General features: G+C 39.6%; 1 protein-coding gene across 2 annotated transcripts in view; it reads left to right on the top strand.

Annotated features, from left to right (window-relative positions):
* ptdss2 (phosphatidylserine synthase 2) overlaps nt 1-23,676 on the top strand; it is an 82,558-nt gene that overhangs the window by 5,545 nt on the left and 53,337 nt on the right. For both annotated transcript variants that reach the window (XR_012099328.1, XM_073049213.1), the window contains exons 2-3: nt 10,201-10,302; nt 19,509-19,591. Coding sequence is in view for 1 of the 2 variants with exons in the window: in XM_073049213.1 (XP_072905314.1) it covers nt 10,201-10,302; nt 19,509-19,591 (185 nt within the window). In the remaining variant the exon portion in view is untranslated. The remainder of the gene's footprint in view (nt 1-10,200; nt 10,303-19,508; nt 19,592-23,676) is intronic.

Raw genomic sequence — 23,676 nt, 5'->3', positions numbered from 1 at the left:
TTAAATATACAGAATAACTTGGCCTGTACAATGAACTCCACAGATTCACCACTATTTGGCCAAAAAAAATTTTCATCATTTCTTCTAAATGGACGTTCTTCAATTCTGAGGCTGTGCCCTCTGGTCCTGGACTCCCCCACTATAAGAAACATCTTCACCACATCCACTTTATACAGACCTTTTAATATTCAATAGGTTTCAATGAGATCCTCCCTTCATTCTTCAAAACTCCAGCAAGTACAGGCCCAGAGCCATCGACCAGCCCTCATATGTTAACCCTTTCATAGAAAATAGGTGCAGGAGTAGGCCATTCGGCCCTTTGAGCCTGCACCGCCATTCAGTATGATCATGGCTGATCATCCAACTTAGAACCCTGTACCTGCCTTCTCTCTGTACCCACTGATCCCTTTAGCCACAAGGGCCATATCTAACTTCCTCTTAAATATAGCCAGTGAACTGGCCTCAACTGTTTCCTGTGGCAGAGAATTCCACAGATTCACCACCCTCTGTGTAAAGAAGTTTCTCCTCATCTCGGTCCTAAAAGGCTTCCCCTTTATCCTTAAACTGTGACCCCTCGTACTGGACTTCCCCAACATCGGGAACAATCTTCCTGCATCTAGCCTGTTCAATCCCTTTAGAATTTTATACGTTTCAATGCGATCCCCCTCAATCTTCTAAATTCCAGCGAGTATAAGCCCAGTCGATCCAGTCTTTCTTCATATGAAAGTCCTGCCATCCCAGGAATCAATCTAGTGAACCTTCTTTGTACTCCCTCTATGGCAAGAATGTCTTTCCTCAGATTAGGAGACCAAAACTGCAGCACAAGACTCCAGGTGTGGTCTCACCAAGGCCTTGTACAACTGCAGCAGAACCTCCCTGCTCTTGTACAAGAATCCTCTTGCTATGAATGCCAACATACCATTCGCCTTTTTCACCGCCTGCTGTACCTGCATGCCCACTTTCAATGACTGGTGTACAATGACACCCAGGTCTCATTGCACCTCCCCTTTTCCTAATCGGCCACCATTCAGGTAATCTGTTTTCCTGTTCTTGCCACCAAAGTGGATAACCTCACATTTATCCACATTAAATTGCATCTACCATGAATTTGCCCACTCACCTAACCTATCCAAGTCACCCTTTCATCTCAATATTATTCTCGTGACTCTCCTCTGGACCTTCTCCAATGCCAGCACATCTTTGCTTAGATAAGGGGCCCAAAACTAACCAACGCCTCAGCATTACATCCTTGATTTTGTATTCTAGTCCTCTCAAAATGAATGCTGATAATGCATTTACCTCAACCTGCTAGTTAACCTTTAGGGAATCATGCACAATGACTCCCAAGTTCTCTTGCACCTCTGATTTTTGTATTTTCTCCCCATTTAGAAAGTAGTCCACACCTTTATTCCTTCTGCCAAAGTGCATAGCTATGTACTTCCCTACGGTGTATTCCATCTACCACTTCTTTGCCCATTCACCCAATCTGTCTAAGTCCTTCTGCAGACATCCTGCTTCCTCAACACTGCCTGCCCCCACTTATCTTCGTATTGTCTGCAAGCTTGGCTACAAAGCTAGTAATTCCTCTGTCCAAATCACTGAACAACAGCTAAATAGAAAAGTCCCCTTTTATTCCCACTCTTTGCCTCCTGCCAGTCAACCAGTCTTCTATCCACACTAGTGCCTTTCCTGTAATACCATGGGCTCTTAACTTGTTAGTGGCCTCATGTGCGGCACCTTCTCAAAGACCTTCTGAACAAACAAATAAACAACATCCACTGACTCTCCTTTGTCTATCCTGCCTATTATTTCTGCAAAGAATTCTAACAGTTATGTCAGGAAAGGTCTCCTCTTTAGAAAACCATGCTGACTTCGGCCTATTTTATCATGTGCCTCCAAGTACTCCAAAACCTCATCCTTAATAATAGACTCCAACATCTTTCCAAACACTGAAGTAAGGCTACCTGGCCAATAATTTCTTTTCTTCTGTCCCCTTCCTTCTTAAAAAAGAGGAGTGACATTTAGAATTTTCCAGTCCTCAGTAACCATTCCAGAATCTAGTGATTGTTGAAAGATCATTACTAATGCCTCCACAATCACTGCAGCTACCTCCTTCAAAACCCTCAGGTGTAATTAATCTGATACAGGAGGCTTTTCAGTTCCCCAAGCACCTTCTCCTTAGTAATAGCTATGACACTCACTTCTGCCCCGTGACACTCTTGAATTTTTGGCATTTTGCTGGTGTCTTCCAGAGTAGAGTGATTTTTTAAAAAAATGCTTATTCAGTTTGTCTGCCATTTCTGTGTCCTGCAGTTCTATCTTTTCAATGTCATTTTCCTGTGGTCCGATATCCACTCTTGTTTCTATTTTACCCTTTATATATCTGAAAAACTCTGTCTCCTTTATTGACTAGCTTGCCTTCATGTTTCATCTTTTCTCCCTTTATGGCTTTTTTTTGTTGCTTTTTAAAAGCTTCCTAATGCTTTACTTTCCCACTAATTTTTGCTATATTATATTCCCTATTTTATGTTGTCTTTAACTTCCCTTGCCAGCCACAGTACCTCATGTATCTTTCCTGTACCTTTCGAATTTCTCCCAGAAACATCAGCTGTTGCTGTTTTGCCATCATCCCTGCTAGTGTCCCCATCCAATCAACTTTGGCCAGATCGTGTCTCTGTAATTCCCTTTACTGTATTACTGGTATGTTTGACTTTAGCTTCTCCATCTCAAACTGCAGGGTGAATTTTGGATACTATGATCAGTACATCCCAAGGATTCATTTACCTTAAGCTCCCTAATGTAATCTGTGTCTTTACATAAATACTAATTCAGAATTGCTGTTCCCTTAGTGGGCTCAGCATAACCAGCTCTAAGAAGCCATCTCGTAGGAACTCTACAATTCCCTCTCTTGTGATCCAGCACCAACTGGATTTTCCCAATCCACCTGCATATTGAAATCCCCCATGATTATTACAACATTGCCCTGTTTACATGCCTTTCCTATCTCTTGAATTTTGTAGACCCCATTCTGGCTACTGTTTGGAAGCTTGTATATGACTCCTAACAACAACACACACAAAATGCTGGTAGAACACAGCAGGCTAGGCAGCGTCTATAGGGAGAAGCGCTGTCGACGTTTCAGGCCGAGATCCTTAGTCCTGACGAAGGGTCTCGGCCCGAAACGTCGACAGCGCTTCTCCCTATAGACGCTGCCTAGCCTGCTATGTTCTACCAGCATTTTGTGTGTGTTGTTGTTTGAATTTCCAGCATCTGCAGATTTCCTCGTGTTTGCTCTTTAAATATGACTCCTAATTTTTTTTTTACTCTTGCCATTCCTTAATTCGATCCATTAGGATTCTATTTCTTCCGATCCTATATCACTCTTTTCTAAGGATTTGATTTCATTTTTTTTCCAAAAGAGACACCCTACCTGATCTGCCTACCTGCCTCTCCTTTCAATACAATATGTATCCTTGGATGTTAAGCTCACAATTAATATCTTTTTTCTGCTGCAACTCAGAGATGCCTACAACATCATACCTGCTAATCTCTAACTGTGCCACAAGATCATTTACCTTGTTCCATTTGCTGCCTGCATTCAAATATAACACCTTCAATCCTATCTTCATCATTCTTTAATTTTGGCCCCCTCTTGTACTTTAACTCATCCCACTGTCTGCAATTTTGCCCCATCATCCTCCTGTCCTTCCCCACAGTCTCACTACACACTGCATCTACTTGTATACCAACTGCATCTACCTGCTAAATTATTTTAAACTCTCCTCAACAGATCTAGCAAACCAGCCTGCAAAGATATTGGTCTCCTTCAAATTCAGGTGTCACCTGTCCCTTTTGTACAGTTTATACTATGTCCAGAAGAGATGGCAATGATGAAGAAATCTGAAATCCTGCCCCCTGCAGCTGTTCCTCAATCACGCATTCTGCCAAATCATTATATTTTTGCCGTCAATAACACATGGTGCAGGCAGCAATCTGGAGATGACTCCTCTGAGTTGCCTTATTTTTCAACTTTCTGTCTAGCTTCCTAAATTCTCTCGTCAGGACCTCCTCCTTTTTCCTACCTATATTATTGGTGCCAATATGTACCAAGACTACTGTCTGCTCACCCTGCCTATTTAGAATGCCATGGACCAGATCTGAGACGTCCCTAATCGGGGAGGCAACATACTATCTGGGTGTCTCTATCGTGTCCATAGCATGTAATATACAATGGCCATCATTTTACCTGTGAATTTTTATAAAGCAGTGGGTAAAAAGAAAGCCATGAAGACTGATACAGAGTTATAGACTTGTGGGGAATGGAAGGTTGTTGGAACTAAGAGTGTGGTGTAGGCCAGGATTAGATCAACTTTGATTTCAAAGCTAAATATGGCAGATTCTGTACAAGTGGAAGGAAGGGTAGTATTAGAAATATCAGTTAGGGAGGAACAGATTTGTATCAGTGATCATTTGTTCAATTTATAAATATTATTTAGTGTTGAAATATTTTATTTTAAGTTCAGAAAACAGGCTTGTGTAAAAATAGCAACTATGATGGGATTGAGACTAAGACAGACATACTTTATTGATCCTGAGGGAAATTGGGTTTCATTACAATCACACCAACCAAGAATAGTGTAGAAATATAGCAATATAAAACCATAAATAATTAAATAATAGTAAGTAAATTATGCCAAGTGGAAATAAGACCAGGACCAGCCTATTGGCTCAGGCTGTTTGACACTCTGAGGGAGGAGTTGTAAAGTTTGATGGCCACAGGCAGGAATGACTTCCTATGACGCTCAGTGTTGCATCTCAGTGGAATGAATCTCTGGCTGAATGTACTCCTGTGCCTAACCAGTACATTATGGAGTGGATGGGAGACATTGTCAAGATGGCATGCAACTTGGACAGCATCCTCTTTTCAGACACCACCGTCAGAGAGTCCAGTTCCACCCCCACAACATCACTGGCCTTACGGATGAGTTTGTTGATTCTGTTGGTGTCTGCTACCCTCAGCCTGCTGCCCCAGCACATGACAACAAACATGATAGCACTGGCCACCACAGCCTCGTAGAACATCCTCAGCATCGTCCTGCAGATGTTAAAGGTCCATGGGATGTTAAAGAGAGACTGATCACCTGAGAGAAGATTATGAAGGCGTTTTAATAAGTCTATCTGGAGGAGTACATTGGTTGTTTGTTCATCTTTGTGTGCAATACTTTATTGATTCTGTTGTATTTCTTCATATTCACAGTGAATGCCCTCAAGCAAATGAATCTCGGGATAGTATGCAGTGACATATATGTACTTTGATCATTTAACTTTGAAGTTGATGTATATGCTTAGGATATGTTCTTCTCTACTTTGGAGAAACTAAATGCAGATGGGGCTGACTGATTACAGAACAGAAAATCCTGAGCATCTGTGGAGGGGGTTTCGGATTAACATTTTGGGTTAGTAGCCTAGTGTTTCTAGAATTTTTTTCTTTATGATTTGGATTTCTAGCATCTGCGGACTTTGGTTTTTTGTTTTGCAGAATACCTCTTAATCAATTTGTAGCTGTGGACTTGAGCTTCCATTTGTTTGTCACATTAATTTTCAGTTCCATTCCTTGGCCAACCTCCTTTTTTGTTCTGTTCTCCTCTTCTTTTGAAATGTGGCAAGCTGGAGTAGCAGAGATACATTTTTTTGTAAAGAAATACTACTGGCTCAATGTTAAATTCTACAATTTCAGTTAATGAGCTTTACCAATTTGTCAGAAGTTGCTAGTAACAATGATGTTTCTCTCTCCTCAGATGTAGTGTTCATCCAGAATTCTCCCATTTTAAATTTGCAGCAACTGCAATGTTTTATACCTAGCTATTCATATTTTTATTTCTCTCCTTTATCCTTCTATATCTTTCTTTTGTATCTCCAGACAGTTCAGAATGTGGGGAATAGGTCTGCCTTAATTGATGCACAAATTTAACGGGCTGATTTGTTGCTTTCTGTACTCCATCCTTATTGGTTTATTCTGGGGCTTTCAAACTTTATTATTTTCCCTTATGTCTTCCTGTTTCTAAGTCTGTTAAATCGTCAACTATGCCTTCATTTTCTTTACCCTGCAACATATTTTTAGTTTTGTTAACATTGGCACTCAGTTGCTGTTGTTGAGTTGGTGTTTACAAGTATGAAGCACATAAGGCATAGAAGTACGTAGGAGGTACCTAATAAAGTGGCCACTGAGTGCCTGCCCCTGGTTGCCTGCTGCTGTAGCTCGCTTCAAGGTTCAACTTGTGCGATCTGATATCTCTCATTATTAAAGCATTTTCACCCACAGATCTGCTGCTAGCTTTTTTTTGTTTTTCTCACCATTGTCTAAATTCTAGAGACTATTGTGTGTGAAAATCCCAGGAGATCAGTTTGAGTTACTCAAATCATCTCAACTGGCACCAACAATCATTCCACAGTCAAGGCCATTTCTTCCCCATTCTGATGCTCGATCTGAACAACTGCTTAACTATATCTGCATGCTTTTATGCATTGAGTTGTTGCCACGTGATTGGCTGATTAGATATTTGCATTGATGAGCAGGTGTACCTAACAAAATGGCCACTGAATTTATGTCCATATTTTCTTTTGGAATGCAAGCTGCAACTGAAGTAAACGTGGGCTTGACAAACTTAAGGTGATATCTTCTTGAAAAATATATACAGTAGCTTCAATAAAATACTGTTTATACAAGTGAATTGATTCGTATCCAATCCTGCTTGTAAACAAAGTTAATGCAAAATCATATTGGAATCTTTGAGGTATCAAGTCAAGTCACTTTTTATTGTCATTTCAACCATAACTGCTGGTACAGTATACAGTAAAAACGAGACAACGTTTTTCAGGACCATGGTGCTACATGAAACAGTACAAAAACTGCACTGTGTAAAACAGCACAGAAAAAAAACTACACTTGACTACAGGCCTACCCAGGACTGCCTAAAGTGCACAAAACAGTGCAGGCATTACAATAAATAATAAACAAAACAATAGTCACAGTACAGGGCAGTAAGTTGGTGTCAGTCCAGGCTCTGGGTATTGAGGAGTCTGATGGCTTGGGGGAAGAAACTGTTACATAGTCTGGTCGTAAGAGCCTGAATGCTTCGGTGCCTTTTCCCAGATGGTAGGACAGAGAAGAGTTTGTATGAGGGGTGTGTAGGGTCCTTCATAATGCTGTTTGCTTTGCGGATGCAGCATGTATAAATGTCTGTAATGGCGGGAAGAGAGACCCGGATGATCTTCTCAGCTGACCTCACTATCCGCTGCAGGGTCTTGCGATCTGAGATGGTGCAATTTCCGAAGTGATGCAGCTGTTCAGGATGCTCTCAATACAACCCCTGTAGAATGTGATGAGGATGGGGGGTGGGAGATGGACTTTCCTCAGCCTTCGCAGAAAGTTTTATTTATATCTACTTGAGCAGAACCTGCATTTTTATCTGGTATTTCAAAGTATCATAATAACTTGTTTACTACTCCCAGGGGAGTTAGACAGACACAGACACTCACTCACTCTGTGTGTCTGTGTCTGTGTCTGTGTCTGTGTCTGTGTGTGTGTGTGTGTGTGTGTGTGTGTGTGTGTGTGTGTGTGTGTGTGTGTGTGTGTGTGTGTGTGTGTGTGTGTGTGTGTGTGTGTGAGAAAAATATTTTTTATCAGACTCTTAACTAACAAATAGTTTGGTATTGCTGGTTTGTTCTGAGTTTGAGGTTGACTTAAAGGGTTAAGGCATGAGTATTTAGAATATTTTTGCTTGACTTAGTGTTGTGGAATGCAGTTTAGTAAGATTCTTCATAATTGACGTGACTCAGCTATTTGCCATTGATCTGTATTGTCATGATTTGCCTACCAGTTACCTAAATATGTAGCATGGTACATATAACATGACAGTTCTCAAAAGGTGGTGAGAATGTGCAGGGCCAGTTTGGCACCTTGAACCTGTATTACTATCTTACTTTGTAACCTTGAGTACTCCCAAGATTTAAATTTCTGTATTTTAATAGTTTTTGTAATTTTTTAAGTATTTAGATTGTAAGTACTCTTTTATTGTGCTGCTGTTTTTACATCAGATGTAAAAGCAAAATGTAAGATTTCCTTGTTGTTCAACACATTTTAAAATAATGCTGGTATTTCTCTGTTAAATTTCTTTCATCTTGTTTGGATTTCTCTATTTAGGGATGCAGTTGATGAATGGGTGGCAGTGCTAGTTGGAGCTTTGTTGCCATAGCGAAATTTATTTTTGCAGAATACTGCAATAGTTCTATTGTGTCTCTTCAGTTAGTGCTGAGACTGTCACTGACTATAACCGCTTATCTACAATGCATGACCTTTGGTGACAAAAAGCTTGTTCGTCTTTTTAAAATACTTGTTTGGAGAGCTATTAGCTGACCTGTCACAATAAGTACATGTTTACAATTCCAAGGCTGTATTGGATTTGTAGTGAAGGATTTTAGTTTCTGTTAATATACAGATAAAATTGAATACATTTGGGAACACAGGACAATGTGCATAATGCCTGACTGCCATTGTTTGAGGGATTTTTTGAAAGTGGGTAATGGAGGGACTAGAGTGAGAATTTTATCAGGATTTTTAAATTTTTGCCTAATTATTTTTAGTCACAAAAAAGTTTCATGTTTATGAGAACACTGGGCTTTCTGTTTAACTTTTTTTAAATGTGAAAATGTTAAAATTAATGCTTTTGTGATTCTTTTGGGATCTAGTGAGAATGTATTTTGGAGTGTCTAAAAGGATCCCCTTGTACTGCTGTAGGTTAACTTTACACTGAAACTTTAGATGAGTTCAGCGCTTTGGCATCAGTCAAGGGATCAGGTTCAGGTTCCTACCAGCTCAGATTAAATTCCTCCTCAAGATTTAAATGCTTAAAAATGGTGCAGGTATAAAACAAAATCAGATTTGAAAGAATTGAAGCACTGGCAGTGGCCAAGAAGAGGATAAGAGGGGGTTGACCTGATTTCAGCAGATTCAGTTTGAGAGTCTATGTTTAATAGTCTAGTAATAACTGAATGTTATACTAAAAGTATTGAGCTTCACTGGGACTGAGAAGACAATTATCAAACAAAAGTTAAAATTTTAATAAACACATGTGACAGTATGAAAATCTGGCTGAGAAATTCCACAACAACAATCTTTCACTCAATGTCAGCAAGATGACAGAGCTGATCAGGAGGAAGAAGCCAGAGGTCCACGAGCCAGTCCTGATTGGGGGAATCAGAGGTGAAGAGGTCAGCAATTTTAAATTCCTCAGTTGTTATCATTTAGGAGGATCTGTCCTGGGTCCAGCACCTAAGTGCCATTGCTAAGAAAGCATGGCATGCCTCTACTTTCTCAGAAGTTTGGAAAGATTCAACATGTCGTCTACAACTTTGACAGACTTCTGTTGATGTATGGTGAAGAGTATATTGGTTGCAATGTAGACTGGTATGTAAACTTGAATGCCTTTGAACAGAAGAGCCGACAAAAAGTAGTGGATACAACTCAGTCCGTCATGGATAAAGCTCTCCCCAGCACTGAGCACATCTACATGGAACACCGCCACAGGAAAGCAGCATCCATCAACAAGGACCCCCACTATCTAGGCCATGCTCTCTCCTCACTGCTGCCATCAGGACAAATGTACAGGAGCCTCAGGCTTCACACCACCAGGTTCAGGAATGGTTATTACCCTCAACCATTAGGCTTTTGAACCAGGAAGAATTACTTCACTCACCCCAGCACAGAACTCTTCCCACTACTGATGGACTCACTTTCAAGAACTCTTCATCTTACGTTCTTGACATTTATTACTTATTTATATATTTTCTTTTTGTCTTTTGCACATTAGTTGGGGATGGTCTTTCCTTGATTCTGTTGTTTCTTGTATTTACTGTGAAAGTCCGCAAGAAAATGAAACTCAGTGTTGTATGTGGTGATATTTGAACTTTGATAAATTTAGTTTGAACTTCGATATTTTACAATTCATTGGGAAGTAAGTAGTTGGAAATGTCAGTGATTTTTACAGTGAATTTGTTTTCTAAGTTAGTTACTGTTTTGAGCTGAATATTTTTATCAATTTAAAAAACATTTCCTGGTAGCTGTCTAACCTTGTAGATATCATTTGGGTTTTTTCAGCCATGGAATAGTTATTGAAGCAGCAATTCTATTTCTATTTACAGGAGAGCTCACACCTTGACTGTGTTATTTATCCTGACTTGTGCACTAGTTTATGTTACCTTATTGGAAGAAACTCCTCAGGACACTGCCTATAATATTAAAAGGTAAGTGATAGTCTCTTGTAACTTGTCTAATTCTTTTCTTTCTGAAATCCAAAGAATGTGTTCTCTTTTATGCCTTGCTTTTTTTAAAATCCCTCCAGGATACTGAGAGGTGCTGTGCTAAAACCTGGTTCAGCAAGTGTGTTTACTGTCGTTATATGTGACAAAATCCATTAGCTCTCAACTGTTGAAAATAGTACATTAGATCCATAGCATTGAGTTCAGTAAAGACTCCTCGAAAAATTGTATTTTATACCTTTGTGCAATGTGAAGATTCAGAACATTAAATTTTCCGATGTAATCTGATATGTCATGACAGTTTGTGCCCCAACTTAAATCAATTATCTGTGACAGTCCTCATATTGGAGGAGGAAAATTGCTATTCGATTCTATAATCTGGGTGGCCAAAATATTAAAGAATAAACATGGAAAAACTATTGCCATTGTCCCACTGCTCATAGATCCACTTACTCATCACTCTTGTCCTTGCTAAATGTATTGATTTTTAACCATATTTTACAATAACTTAGAACTGCTCCTTTGAGAACCAACTCATCCACTCAAACTGATACAGGCCTGGCTTGAGGGTGTACTAAATGAAATTGTCTAAGCACTTTTTAGACTTGTAAGTCTGAGCTGGGAGCCTTTGAAAAATATATTTATCCATTGTGATGTGTCTTCTTTTGGGACTGTCCTTCCTCCTTCCTGATCTTATTTTCCATGCCATGTTCAGGTGAGCTGGCCCGGATTTGCTTGATTTCCATCATGCAATCCCCATTGATCTAACTTGTAAGTGAAATGCAAGGTCTGGCCCTTGTGTGTAATTAATTTTCCCATGCTGCAGCCTCAAATGAAACCTCCATTGCTCAGATGCACTTGATCCCAATGACATTATTTAACATTCCATTCAATTTCTAGCCAAAAAAAAAACCTTGCAATCATGTGCTGTGTCCATTTGAATACTTATTTTATGAGGTAGCTCCAGGGAAACTAAACTAACTAGAAATCACCTGATAAGCTTGGTAATGAAATTCTCATCTTTTCAATAAATTATTGAAGAAGCTTTCCATTTAATATAAGAAATAGGTATGGAGCATGTTATTGTTGAAGTCTGTTCTGCCATTCAACAAGGCCAGCAGTTATTTCATTGCTATTTATCTGCACTATCCACACAACCTTTGTTCCCTTTTAACCTCCATAAATTTCTGGACCTCCTGTTTAAGTAAACTTGCTGACTGAGGCACCATAGCTCCCTAGGGTAGAGCAAACATAAAATTCATTTCCCATTTTCCCAAGACTGAGATCCTTGGTTTTAGACTTAGTCAGGAAAGCATTATTCCTGCATCCAGCCTATTGAGCCTTGTAAGAATAGTCTCATTCTTTTAAAATTAATGTAATATTGGCCTAGGCCATAGGCTATTTGATTTTGCTGCATTCTGCCTATGATGTATATCCTTCTCCAGGTAAAAAGATTGTTGTGTGACATCCTTATTCTTATACTGAATCCTTTGGTAATTTTTTTAATTGCTCGTTTCACTTGCATGTTGACTTCCCTTGACTTGTCTCTTCAAACATCATTACTTACCATTCCCATTGCTTCTGCACCTCATTTTTTTTACATTATTTTACCTTTTCCATATTTTAAAGGGATTAAAGAGATGGGCTTTGTAGAGGGACATTGAAACATGCAGTGAAATGTGTCATTTGCATCAATAATCAACAAAGTTCAAAGAAGTGCTGGAGGCAGCTCCCATGTATTGCCATGCATCTGCCGGCAACATAGCATGCCCACAACTCTAACCAATCCGTCTTTTTGGAATGTGGGAGGAAACTGGAGGAAACTCATGAGGTCACATGAAGAACATACAACCTCCTCACAGACAGCAGTGAGAATTGAACCCCTAATCTTCTGATCACTGGCGGTGCAAAGCATTACATTAACCACTACCCCACTGTGTTGCCTACCTTGTACAATCCTTTAGCTTGCTTATACTTTTGAAGCTTGTTTATAGACAAATTGTTGATGTAGATCGAGTGACAAGCTCTCAAATACTGACCTCTACAGTACCCCATTTATCATAGCTTTCCAGCCTGAGAAAGACTTCTATTCCTACATCTGACTTTCTCTCTAATATCCAATTCTTAGTTCATAACAGTATGTTACCACTGCTACTCCTTGTACTTAGCCTTATTGTGTAGGTGTTATTGAAAGGCTTCTGAAAATCCAAGACACTTCATTCATTGTTTCCACGTATCTCTCCTATTAGCTTAATTAGTAGGTTAATCAAACATTATTTGGCTTTAATAAATCAATGCTGTTAGACTGCTGTTTTGTTAGTATATTATAGATTTTGGCATATCCTTATTATTAATGTTCGTCTGACTGCTCATTAACTCCCTGCTCTCACTCTTCAGTACTTTACTTCAATACTAGTAAGTCAAGTCAAGTCACTTTTATTGTCATTTTGACCATAACTGCTGGTATAGTACATAGTAAGAATGAGACAACATTTTTCAGGACCATGGTGTTACATGACACAGTACAAAAACTAGATTGAACTATGAAAAAAAACAACACAGAGAAAACTATTCTAGACTACAGACCTACACAGGACTGCATAAAGTGCACAAAAACAGTGCAGGCATTACAAAAAATAATAAACAGGACAGTAGGGCAAGGTGTCAGTCCAGGCTTCGGGTATTGAGGAGTCTGATAGCTTGGGGAAAGAAACTGTTACATAGTCTGGTCGTGAGAGCCCGAATGCTTCGGAGACTTTTCTCAGACGGCAGGAGGGAGAAGAGATTGTATGAGGGGTGCATGGGGTCCTTCATAATGCTGTTTCCTTTATGGATGCAGCGTGTAATGTAAATGTCCATGATGGCGGGAAGAGAGTCCCCGATGATCTTCTCAGCTGACCTCACTATCCGCTGCAGGGCCTTGCGATCCGAGATGGTGCAATTTCCGAACCAGGCAGTGATGCAGCTGCTCAGGATGCTCTCAATACAACTTATTTTCTTTAATTCGCCATTCTCACTGGATCTTCTGTCAGGACTTTTGTACTTCTATCATGATGCCAGGGACAGGGATTATCTAATTCCTCTACTATTTGCTTACTCTTCATAAATTCTTCTGATTCTGAATCCTCAATTTCTGAATTCTGCATTGCTTTCGATACTTAGACTTTCTGATGTGTTCGACAACTTTGTAAGCCTCTCTCATGGATTTTCTTATATCATTAATTCTTTTTCTGGGCACAGCTAGATATTCTTCTTTTTGGGTTTTAGTGCTTTACGAGAATACTTAATGGTGATTTTTGCATTAATTTTTTTTAAATGCTAGCCATTGCCAACCTTTCCATCTACTTTCCCAGTCAACAATCGGTTTCATTGTATTAGATTTAAGAAATCAGTTCATTTCGCCTCCTGTATTCTGTATGCTGTAAGTGGGTTCCCAGAAGAGACATTTACAAGGCAAGATGTTCAAGATTTTTAATTTTCAAGAGCTGATTAATCCACTGATAATGACAGGAATGAAACTGTTCTTGGACCACTTTCATGTACCTTTTTAGTTTTAATAATAGGGACAAGTATTTTTTGCTTTCCTGCAATGAGCAAAAGAAGCAATAGGTTAAATTCCTGATTGTTATTATGTGCTGTTACGTACCCCGTAACTGGGTCACTTACCAGCAAAGATAGAGAGGTCCGTTGAAGTCTGATGGTATTATTTTTAACAGTATTTATTGATAAAAATACACAAAAATAATATCAATGCAAACACACAGATAAGATACGTCGTCAATACTAAATCTAAAAGTGCGGGTATAATAATAATAAGAAATAGCTCTATCGTTGTCTAGGGGATAATGTATTGTCCGATGGAAATATAAAAGTCACTCAGTTCATTCAAGCTGCAGCTTTTGGGTTGGAGAGAAAGACGGGTTAAAACTTGCCCATTCCTTTTATGATGTCAATCCTTCGAGAGTCGTTGGGAGTTGATTTCCCCATTGTTAGCTAAAAACCGTTCTGCCGTGGTACAGGGCCCACCGATTCCGGGGCAAACGGAAAAGGACGCACGTGGCCTTCCACTGGTTTTTGCTATTACGGGATCGTTAGCGTTTCTTCTGGTGCGTCTGAGGGGCTGTTCCCACAGACCCTCTTTTTATCCTGACTCACAGGGTCTCAGGTGTCAATCAGGTTGGGATGATGCAATCCCTCCACCAACCTCCCCCTCGGTTCATTGCCTGGGGCTTCGATGCATAATACAGGATGCAATACACAAGTCCGGCTCCAAGAGACAATAGCCGGTATCAATGGGTCTGCCTTTCGGAGGCCAGGACACATTCCAACTCTTTGTGGATTCTGCATGGCTTTCTCTCATTTCCTGGGTCTCCTGAACTGACTTAATAGTGATCTTGCGATTCTCACAAAGGAGGGGGGCTACCCCGCACCCTTCGGCCCCTTGGAGCTGTGGCACATTTGTAACAGTGCTAATATATGTACTGAAAGAGGAAAGCTTAATTAGTATCCAAATTTACTCCCACTCTACCCTCATTGACATCTTCATTTATTTGGATTTAAGTTTAAGACTCATTTATTTTATCTTCTGTGCTCTATCTTTATTTGCTTTTCTGGTTTAGGAAGGTTTTTAGTAAGTTGGATAAATAAGCTCAGGTTTCTAATTATATATCAAGGGTGTATTTCAATAGGTCGAAACTAAGTGAATTATGTACTTGTGTACAATGGATTAAAATTATGTATAAACAATTCTGTTTAGAATCATTGCAAACAAAAAACTTTTAGTTCTTCAATTCCCTGATCTGCACATTCCTCAAATGCCTTGTTGTGTACGCAAGTTGCTGCATTGTGCTTATTCCTCCACTAGTGTCCCTCCAGCCACATATGTGCTTTTCCCAAGTGGATTTGTCCAATTGATTATTGTGCTTCGTTGACTACATTTAATTAGTGAACCCAACAAGTCTGTACACCATCTTCAATTAAATTTTCCTATTTCTGGCAATAATTAAATCTTGATTGAACTGCATCTTAAATATAGGATGTAATTAGTTCACAACAATCTATTCCTGTGGGCAAATAGAACTAGATTAAACTTCATTCATTGTAGAATAGTCAGAGCTTTGTTCAGTTTTTCAGATAATGTCAGATATGTATATTTGAATGTAATGGGTGGGTGATGCATTATTCTAGGAATTATTTCTTGGTTTAACCTTTCACTTGCAATAGCATTTTGTTTCCGTAGTTCCTATTTGTGCACATGTTCATAGGATGTGTTTACACAGTAATCTGTGTCTAATTTTGCTAAAAACTGAAAAATACGAATAAAAACATGCATCTGTGTATTGAAGCTTTTTCTCCAGTGGTTCTTTGAGACCAGGCTAGCACCTAGCCTGTGTGGAAAAACAGGGTCCAGAAAGCATTGGCAGGATGAGGATGAAGTGGGATCCCAGAGACAAAGGCAGAGTAAAGGAGAGGAAATGGACTCCTGGAAATAGTGGAAGTGAGACAAATAGACTGATTGATTCAAGTATATAGCAACAAAGCAGTTTTTCTCATGTACTAATAATTGGATTACATGTTCCATTCAATGGCGATCCTGTTGTTTGACTTGCTGAAGTATTCATTTCAACTTTTGCTATACATCCATTTCTAGATTTTTCACTCTCTTTAACTTGGGTTTATCATTTTGGCCTTTGTTGTTGTGTGTATGTTATCATTCTATATAACCTTAATTTCCATGTTGTATTTTCTTTGATGTAGATCTGAGATTGACGGAAATATTCCTAACCTCCGTGGCTAATCCAGAACACTTATTTAAAATTTATTTGTGAGATGTGGACCCTAATTGGGCTGTCAATAATTGGTAATGCCAGATGTCCTCGAACTGAGTGGCTCAGTAAGCAATCTCAGAGGGCAGCTAAAATCTACATAGTCAGCCAGAGGACAAGAGAGCAGATTTTCTTCCCTGAAAGACATAAGTCTTTAATGTTATGGTCACCATTGCAGATGCTAACTCTTTATTCGGGATTGCTTAATTCATTGAATTTAAATTCTCTGGATGCCGTTATAAGATGTGCATTTCCTGTGCGTACCACTGGATGATAGTCTGGTAACTTGACCATTGTCCAACAAGATACCAGTTAGGAAGTTGGGCTAATGCTACAAATTTGAATACAAACTTTAAATGTGGTAGCTTGAGATTATCTTAATAAATGACGATACGTAAGTGTGTTAACAATGGAACTGATAAGCTCATAAGAAATCTGTTGAAATATAGAAGCATTAGTTATTTTTACTTAGTTTATTATAGTAGTTCTATATTGTAGAAAGAAGATTCTTAATTAAAGTGCATGGACTAGCAATGCAAAGGTCCAGAGTTAACTACTGTAGTTAGGTTTCCCTTTGTCACTGTAAATGAAGCTTTGATCCATTAGTGTTAGGGACGTGCACTGGAGAGTCCTGCCTTTGCTTCAGTGTTGGGTGGTAAAATTGGGAAGTGATTTCCTTATACTGGAATCATGCTTTGCTTCACTATTATGTGGTAAAATTAGACAGAATTCTCTGATTTGCCATGTGTCTGGCAAGAACTTCTCTGCATGAGAGTTCTTGCTTCCAATTACCTTAAAACATTTGGGAGCACAAGTCAGGTCACCATGAATTTGGCTTTGCTTTGGAATACAATGCAGCAAAGTTGGTACTCCACATGGCTGACACCGAATGAACCACCACAACAGTAGTTTCAGTGACATGCCTGCTGCTGTATATTTTAGTAGCGGTTAAAGATCAATCATTAGGTATTGCCATATTATAGTAAAATATTTAAAATACAAGGTTAAAGGAAAATGAGTGGGTAGAAATGCTTATGGGGTGAGACAGAAGGGAGGGCAAATATATAATGAATCAAAAATGGGGTTTCTTGTGGCCTCCATTGGGGCAACAAGTTTTAGGACATCAGGAAATTGAGGTATGGTGGTGTGGGTCACAGTGTTTAAGATTTTATGAAAGAATGCATTTGGTGAAATTAGTGGAAGAGATGTTAGATTCAAAAAATGAATCAATGGTGATGTAGAGAATTGCTAATCTGGCAACGATGTTGGCTTCTGATACAATATTCTCACCAACACTCAAAAGGAACATTGCACCAGGAATGCTATCACTGAATGAATGTTTGATAAAACTTGCTTCATGAGTGCCCAGTCAAATTCCTGATTTGAAGCAAATTGCTACATTAATAATTGTTCTTATGTTCTTGCTGTAAAACAATTTCAGTTAAGTGATGCTAAAATGAACAGAACTACCCCAGTAAATTCCTGTGTCCTTTTTGATATGCACAATGACAACTTGATGAGACTCGACAGGTGGTCTTTGCATGCTGTTGTGAAGCCATTAATGCAGGATTATTTACCAAGTATACTGCTAGAAAGTGCCAAAACAATAACAGGCAAGAATGGCCAGTTCAGAGTCTGGAAGACTGCATATGGGGGTCTTCACACATGACTGCACCCTCACCTACACCTCCAATTCCATAATTAAATTTGCGGACGATACCACAGTGGTCGGACGAGGATGATACAGCCTACAGGCTTGAGGTAGATCATCTGGCGGAGTGGTGTAAGGACAATGACCTGGTCCTTAACACTTGTAAAACAAAAGAGATGAACATTGACTTCAGGAGATCAAAGGACAGAGTACACACCCCCATCCATATACATGGAGAGGTAGTGGAAAGTGTGGAACACCTGAAGTTCCTTGGAGTTATGTTGTCAAAGCAGCTGACATGGATCACCAACACCTCAATGCTTGTAAAAAAAGGCACAACAAAGACTCTTCTTCCTCAGAAAGCTGAAACAGGCCAAACTCCCACAAAAGCTGTTGCTTAACCTCTACAGAAGCACAATTGAAACCATCCTGACCAACAGCGCCACAGTGTGGTATGCTAGCTGCACAGTCACTGAGCGACAAGACCTGCATCGTGTGGTGAAGGCAGCCCAGCGAATTGTCAGGATGGAGCTCCCAGGACTGGACACCATCTATTCCAGCAGACTCGGGAGGAAAGCAATCAGTATAACCAGAGACACCACACACCCCGGCCACTCCCTGTTTGACCTGCTGCCGTCCAGCAAAAGGTTCAGGACACTAAAAACCAGAACAAATAGACTGAGGAACAGCTTCTACCCCAGAGCTGTGGCCTCCATCACACCACTCCCACAGAACAATGACTGAAACTGTGAGCACACACGAGGATTCAAATACTTGCACTAGTGGCACTTTGTGCATTACTGTGACATTCTGGTGCTGCTGTAACTTATTTTCTGCTACTTATCTAATTAATACTATTTTTCTATTACTGTCTTGTTTTTATCTACTGCTTTGTTTGATTACCTGAGAGGAAGCCAAACAGAGTTTCATTGTACCTATGTATAATGACAATAAAGATCATTCAATTCAATTCAATATGGAATAATCTAATCTTGTCAAACAATCAGACTGCCGTTTTGTGACAAGAATGTCAGACTTGAATGGAAAGTATTGATTGAGATTGTTTTTACTAGAACTGGAAATAAGAGGCCTTTACATTACTTGAAGTTCAAGGTCCATATTTTAATTACAAAGTTATTTATGTGTAATAATATCTCAACCCTAGCAATGATAGATGAAATCCTGTCTTCCCAGAGTTGTAATTTGGTTATACACAATTTCATCAATTCTGCTTACACCATGTGCCATAGTGCTTTGCTCTCTTTGTGGTTTACTTTAGGTCAGAGATCCAGAGGAGGGTCAGTCTTTCAAACTGGTTTGAGAAACAACTGTTAATCTTGGCAAATTGCATCACATATGATAATCAAAATTTCCCAGCCTGCTGTCTAGAGCTTTTAAAATGGCTCTCATTTACAATGTTGACTTCCAAGCATCACTGGTGTTAACAAAATCACTTCAAGATATATTGGAACACTTTCATTTCAAAACATCATCAGACTTGTTTTACTAGGAGAACATTAATACATTTTTATATGTTTAAAATTTTATGAGTAGATTCTGAAAGGGGAATTGAGTTTGAATGTCTTTTTTCCTTCAAGATGTATTTGAGTTTAAAAAAAACATTTGAATGCTCATAAGGGTATTTAAAAACCTGATTTGAATTGTAATCAACTGCTTCCTTGAGCATCTTTCTCATTTTACTGTTTAACTTGCAGAGGAATTATTGCCAGTATTCTGGTGTTCTTGTGTTTTGGAGTCACCCAAGCAAAAGATGGACCATTTTCCAGACCTCACCCAGGTATGGTTCTTGGCAGTTTTGTTGCAAGCATCCTTATTCTGAAATGGTTTCTCAGTTATAAATGAATATTCAAGGTGATTAATTTACTCAGGTAATTCACAATTTCTGATGTCTGGTATCAACCAGGTATATTGACCACCTCTGTACCCCCAAAGATGCTTCCTGACCCACTGATTTCTTCCAACATTTTATTTTTATTTTGATTACAGTTCTACCTGAAATTTGTGACCTGTAATCTCAATACCAATCGAGGTCATGGCTACCCTCAGCTTGATAGGCTGGGGTGATTCCAGGCTGCTGCTGTTGATCTGGACTAAATTTCAGTTTGTATTATAAATGAATATTCAAGGTGATTAATTTACTCAGGTAATTCACAATTTCTGAGTCTGGTATCAACCAGGTATATTGACCACCTCTGTACCCCCAAAGATGCTTCCTGACCCACTGATTTCTTCCAACATTTTATTTTTATTTTGATTACAGTTCTACCTGAAATTTGTGACCTGTAATCTCAATACCAATTGAGGTCATGGCTACCCTCAGCTTGATAGGCTGGGGTGATTCCAGGCTGCTGCTGTTGATCTGGACTAAATTTCAGTTTGTATTTCACTACATCATCAAAGGACATCCAATCCTTCACCCGTAAAGATAAGGCGGGCTGTGCAGGATGTGCTACATTGCAGGCTTTCTCAAATGACAGGCAGTCATAGATTATCTGGACATGGTTTATTCCTAGCAGAAATTTCCTGAGCACCCTCCTGCCAAGAAGCATGTGACTGTAGCCCTGGAGGATCCCATGGTACTTCTCTTGTACTTAAATAGTCCATTGGTTGAACAGGTCTTTCTCACTGAACTGTATGCAAATAGAAAGTCTAAAATAAATTGAGAAAAGAATGGATATGTTCAGTAGCTTTGGAGAATCATGGAAAATTGATTATTTCTGAATAGACCTATCATCAGAATCATCAGTCACTGGTAGGTATCTTGAGGACTCATAGTTCATAGTACATTAAAAGTAGTCTGTTGCTGAGATTGTATCTCACTTATGTACTTTGAAAATGCACATTGGGGGAAATCCTGCATTTTGTTTAGCTAAATTGGTCATTTCCTGTAGTCTGCGTCATTTTAAATCCACTTTGGCATGTGTTCTTCCATCCTTGAATTTGCCAACTGTGGTAGGCCCAGTCCATCTCCATTCTCTGCTTTTGTTTCATTCAAACAAAATCCTAAAATGTATTTATTTTTTCACTTTGGTGCTTGGTTGGCAGAGCCAGCATATAGAACGGTATTGCACAGTGCAGGCCCTTTGGACCACAATATTGTGCTGACTTTTTAACTTACTCTAAGATGAATCTAACCCATCCCTCTTACATAGCCTTCAATTTTTCTATCATCCCTGTGCCTATCTAGAAGTCTCTTAAATGTCCCTAATGTATCTGCCTCTACCACACCCCTGGTGCTATTGCCTGCTGATCATTGCTCTTGAAAGTTAGTGTTGGGTCACCATTTTGAGTCCTTCCACAATATTGATTACTTCTACAGTGCTGTTAGGTAGGGACTTTTGGAGCATACAACTAGCCACGATGAAGGAACAATGATTAGAAGAGGCCGTGTATACACTGGTGTTTTCATGCGCCTGTTACCATTGTCCTCTTCTGTAGTAGAGGTTGTATGTGTTCCTGAGTTGTCTAGGCAAGTATCCTTAATGTATTTGCCAATGATGGACATAAATGATGAAGGGAATGAGTGTTTTCTACTACTGGCAGTGCATTATCTGATTCTATGGCCTTTACAATATCCGGTACTAGAAGCTGTTTCTGGATATCCTGTGGAGTGATATGAGCTGGCTGAAGGCCAGCTTCTGTGAGGAAGTTTGGATGTTGGGAAGAAGTTTAGATAGTTCTAATGGTGTTCCGCAGGATATCCATGCTGGGACCTCTGCTATTTGTGATATATAACTGACTTTAATGAAAATGTAGATGGGTGCATTAATAAGTTTGTAAGATTATACAAAGATTGGTAGTGGTGTGCATTGCATAGAAAACTGCCAAAGGATACAGCAGGATATAGATAAGTTGCAGATATGGACAGAGAAATGGCTGATGGTGTTTCTAACTGAATGAGTGTACGAACTTTAGTGGTGTCATTAGCAATTAGCTGGATCCCAGTATCCCTTTGCTAAACAAAGATTACTAGACTACAAAAAAAACACAAAATGCTGGCAGAACTCAGCAGGCCAGACAGCATCTGGGTCAGGTCCCACACAAAGGAAAAAAATTGCCTTGGTCCAGGTTGGGTCCAGCAAGAAGCAGAGGAAACTTTGGTGAACATGTGGTTTAAAAGAAAGGTATTCCAAAATGCATGTATCTGTATGTGTGTGTGCCTCCTGATTGTGAGTGTATGAATGGTAGTGTGAAGGTTCCTTGTCCCAGTCCTTTGAAGGACTCCAGTAGCATGCATGTTTGTATATTATGGATCAGAAAGCATTAAGTATGTTGAGAATCATATTCTGTGGATGGAATGGACTAAATGAGTGTCTGCAGATGTTAGAGAAAGGAAACTGTGAGAAGACTTGGGTTGTCTGTGATTGTTCAATGTAAATGTGAAAAGCAAAAACGGTTAGATAAATCCTGTTTTTAAAAAAAGAGTGAACAAAAGTTAAAGAATGAAAAGAAATGGAAAGAGCAGGCAAAGGATCATAGTGTCTACTTCGTTGTTTGAAAAGAACCAATTAGCACCAGTCTGGGGATGAACTAGGTGCTGTATCCCTGCCTTCCGTAGGCATGGTTTCAACAAGACCCGCACCAAGTGGCATCTCTTGAGTACTCGGCCATATAAAAGAATTAAGTAAAATTGTGAGTATTTTTACAATATTGCCAAAGAAATTATGACACCAAAGGATTAAAGCTGTTTAGGGGAATTGGGACAATACTCATCTGCAACTTCCCAGCTGCCCCACAATGATGAACTCTGCATTGTACATTGATTTAAAAGTATTGTGAAAGCTGTCCTACACAATTTGAATGTTATTTTAAGTTATAGCTTTGTTTTATATTTAACTAAATTGACAGTTACCAAATTTTGGCTAATCATTACCAGATTAACTTAAAGTTTCACTGTGAACTTCAGTTTTAACATTACATGCTCTATAAGCATATGGTTCATGTGACCCACTTGTGACTAGTAATTTTTGTTTTGAACAGTGCAGATATGTTTAGATAATGCTATTTTAAATGTATGAATTTTAGTTCTTTGATTCTTGTCAACATACATAGAAATGGGATGACGGGTAATACATGGGGATGTGCACCAAGGGTATGTTTTTTGTTTGCAGACAGCCTGACCACTGAGCTCAAAGATGCCTTCAGGCCAAGGCATCTTTGATGACTGTTTTCGCCTCCACCACTACCAGCACCATACACTGCATAGTTAACTTTAAATTATCCCTTCCTGAACAGTACTTGTGTCTGTGTAAAATCCAACCTGATGTCTATACTTCTGGTGACCCACCGAATCTCATAAGCACTCTGTGTGTGGCCATCAGGCGTGTGTGTGTGCCGTTAACTCCTGGTGGAGTCGTCGGGGCGCCGTCATGACAAGCTTTTTTGCACCAATCTTGGTGATTGCTCATTGTACGGCGTGCCCTGGGCAACCTGGCGGAGCTCATCCCTCTCTAGGTTTTTTTAAACGAGGTCGAGTTGCTAGCTTGACACTCAACTCAAGCATGGATGGAGAGTGTGCAAGGGAGTTGGCTGGATTTGAACTTGGGACCTGTTGCCTCGAAGTCCAGTGCTGATGCCACTGTGCCGCCAGGCCCCCCCCCCCCCCCCATATGAGAAGAACTGCAGTTCTGTGCTGTCAACCCAGACAAGGGAGACTTTTGAAGTGAGACCGCCAGAGCCATCGTGGTCACTACAGACGAGATAGGCGAGGGTGACTGCAGCAGTGTGTAATCAAGCTGTACAAGTGGAGCCTCTGAACTGAGACCTTTTCTAGAAAGATCCTTTTATGCAGTAAGGGGTGCCTGAGACAGATGAGATAAGAATGTAAAGCACACGGAACAAATAAAGGACAATTGTTTCACT

Source organism: Hemitrygon akajei, chromosome 6 (genome assembly GCF_048418815.1).
Source record: "Hemitrygon akajei chromosome 6, sHemAka1.3, whole genome shotgun sequence".
NCBI classification, from domain to species: domain Eukaryota; kingdom Metazoa; phylum Chordata; class Chondrichthyes; order Myliobatiformes; family Dasyatidae; genus Hemitrygon; species Hemitrygon akajei.
This window is presented reverse-complemented; position numbering and strand designations above follow the sequence as displayed.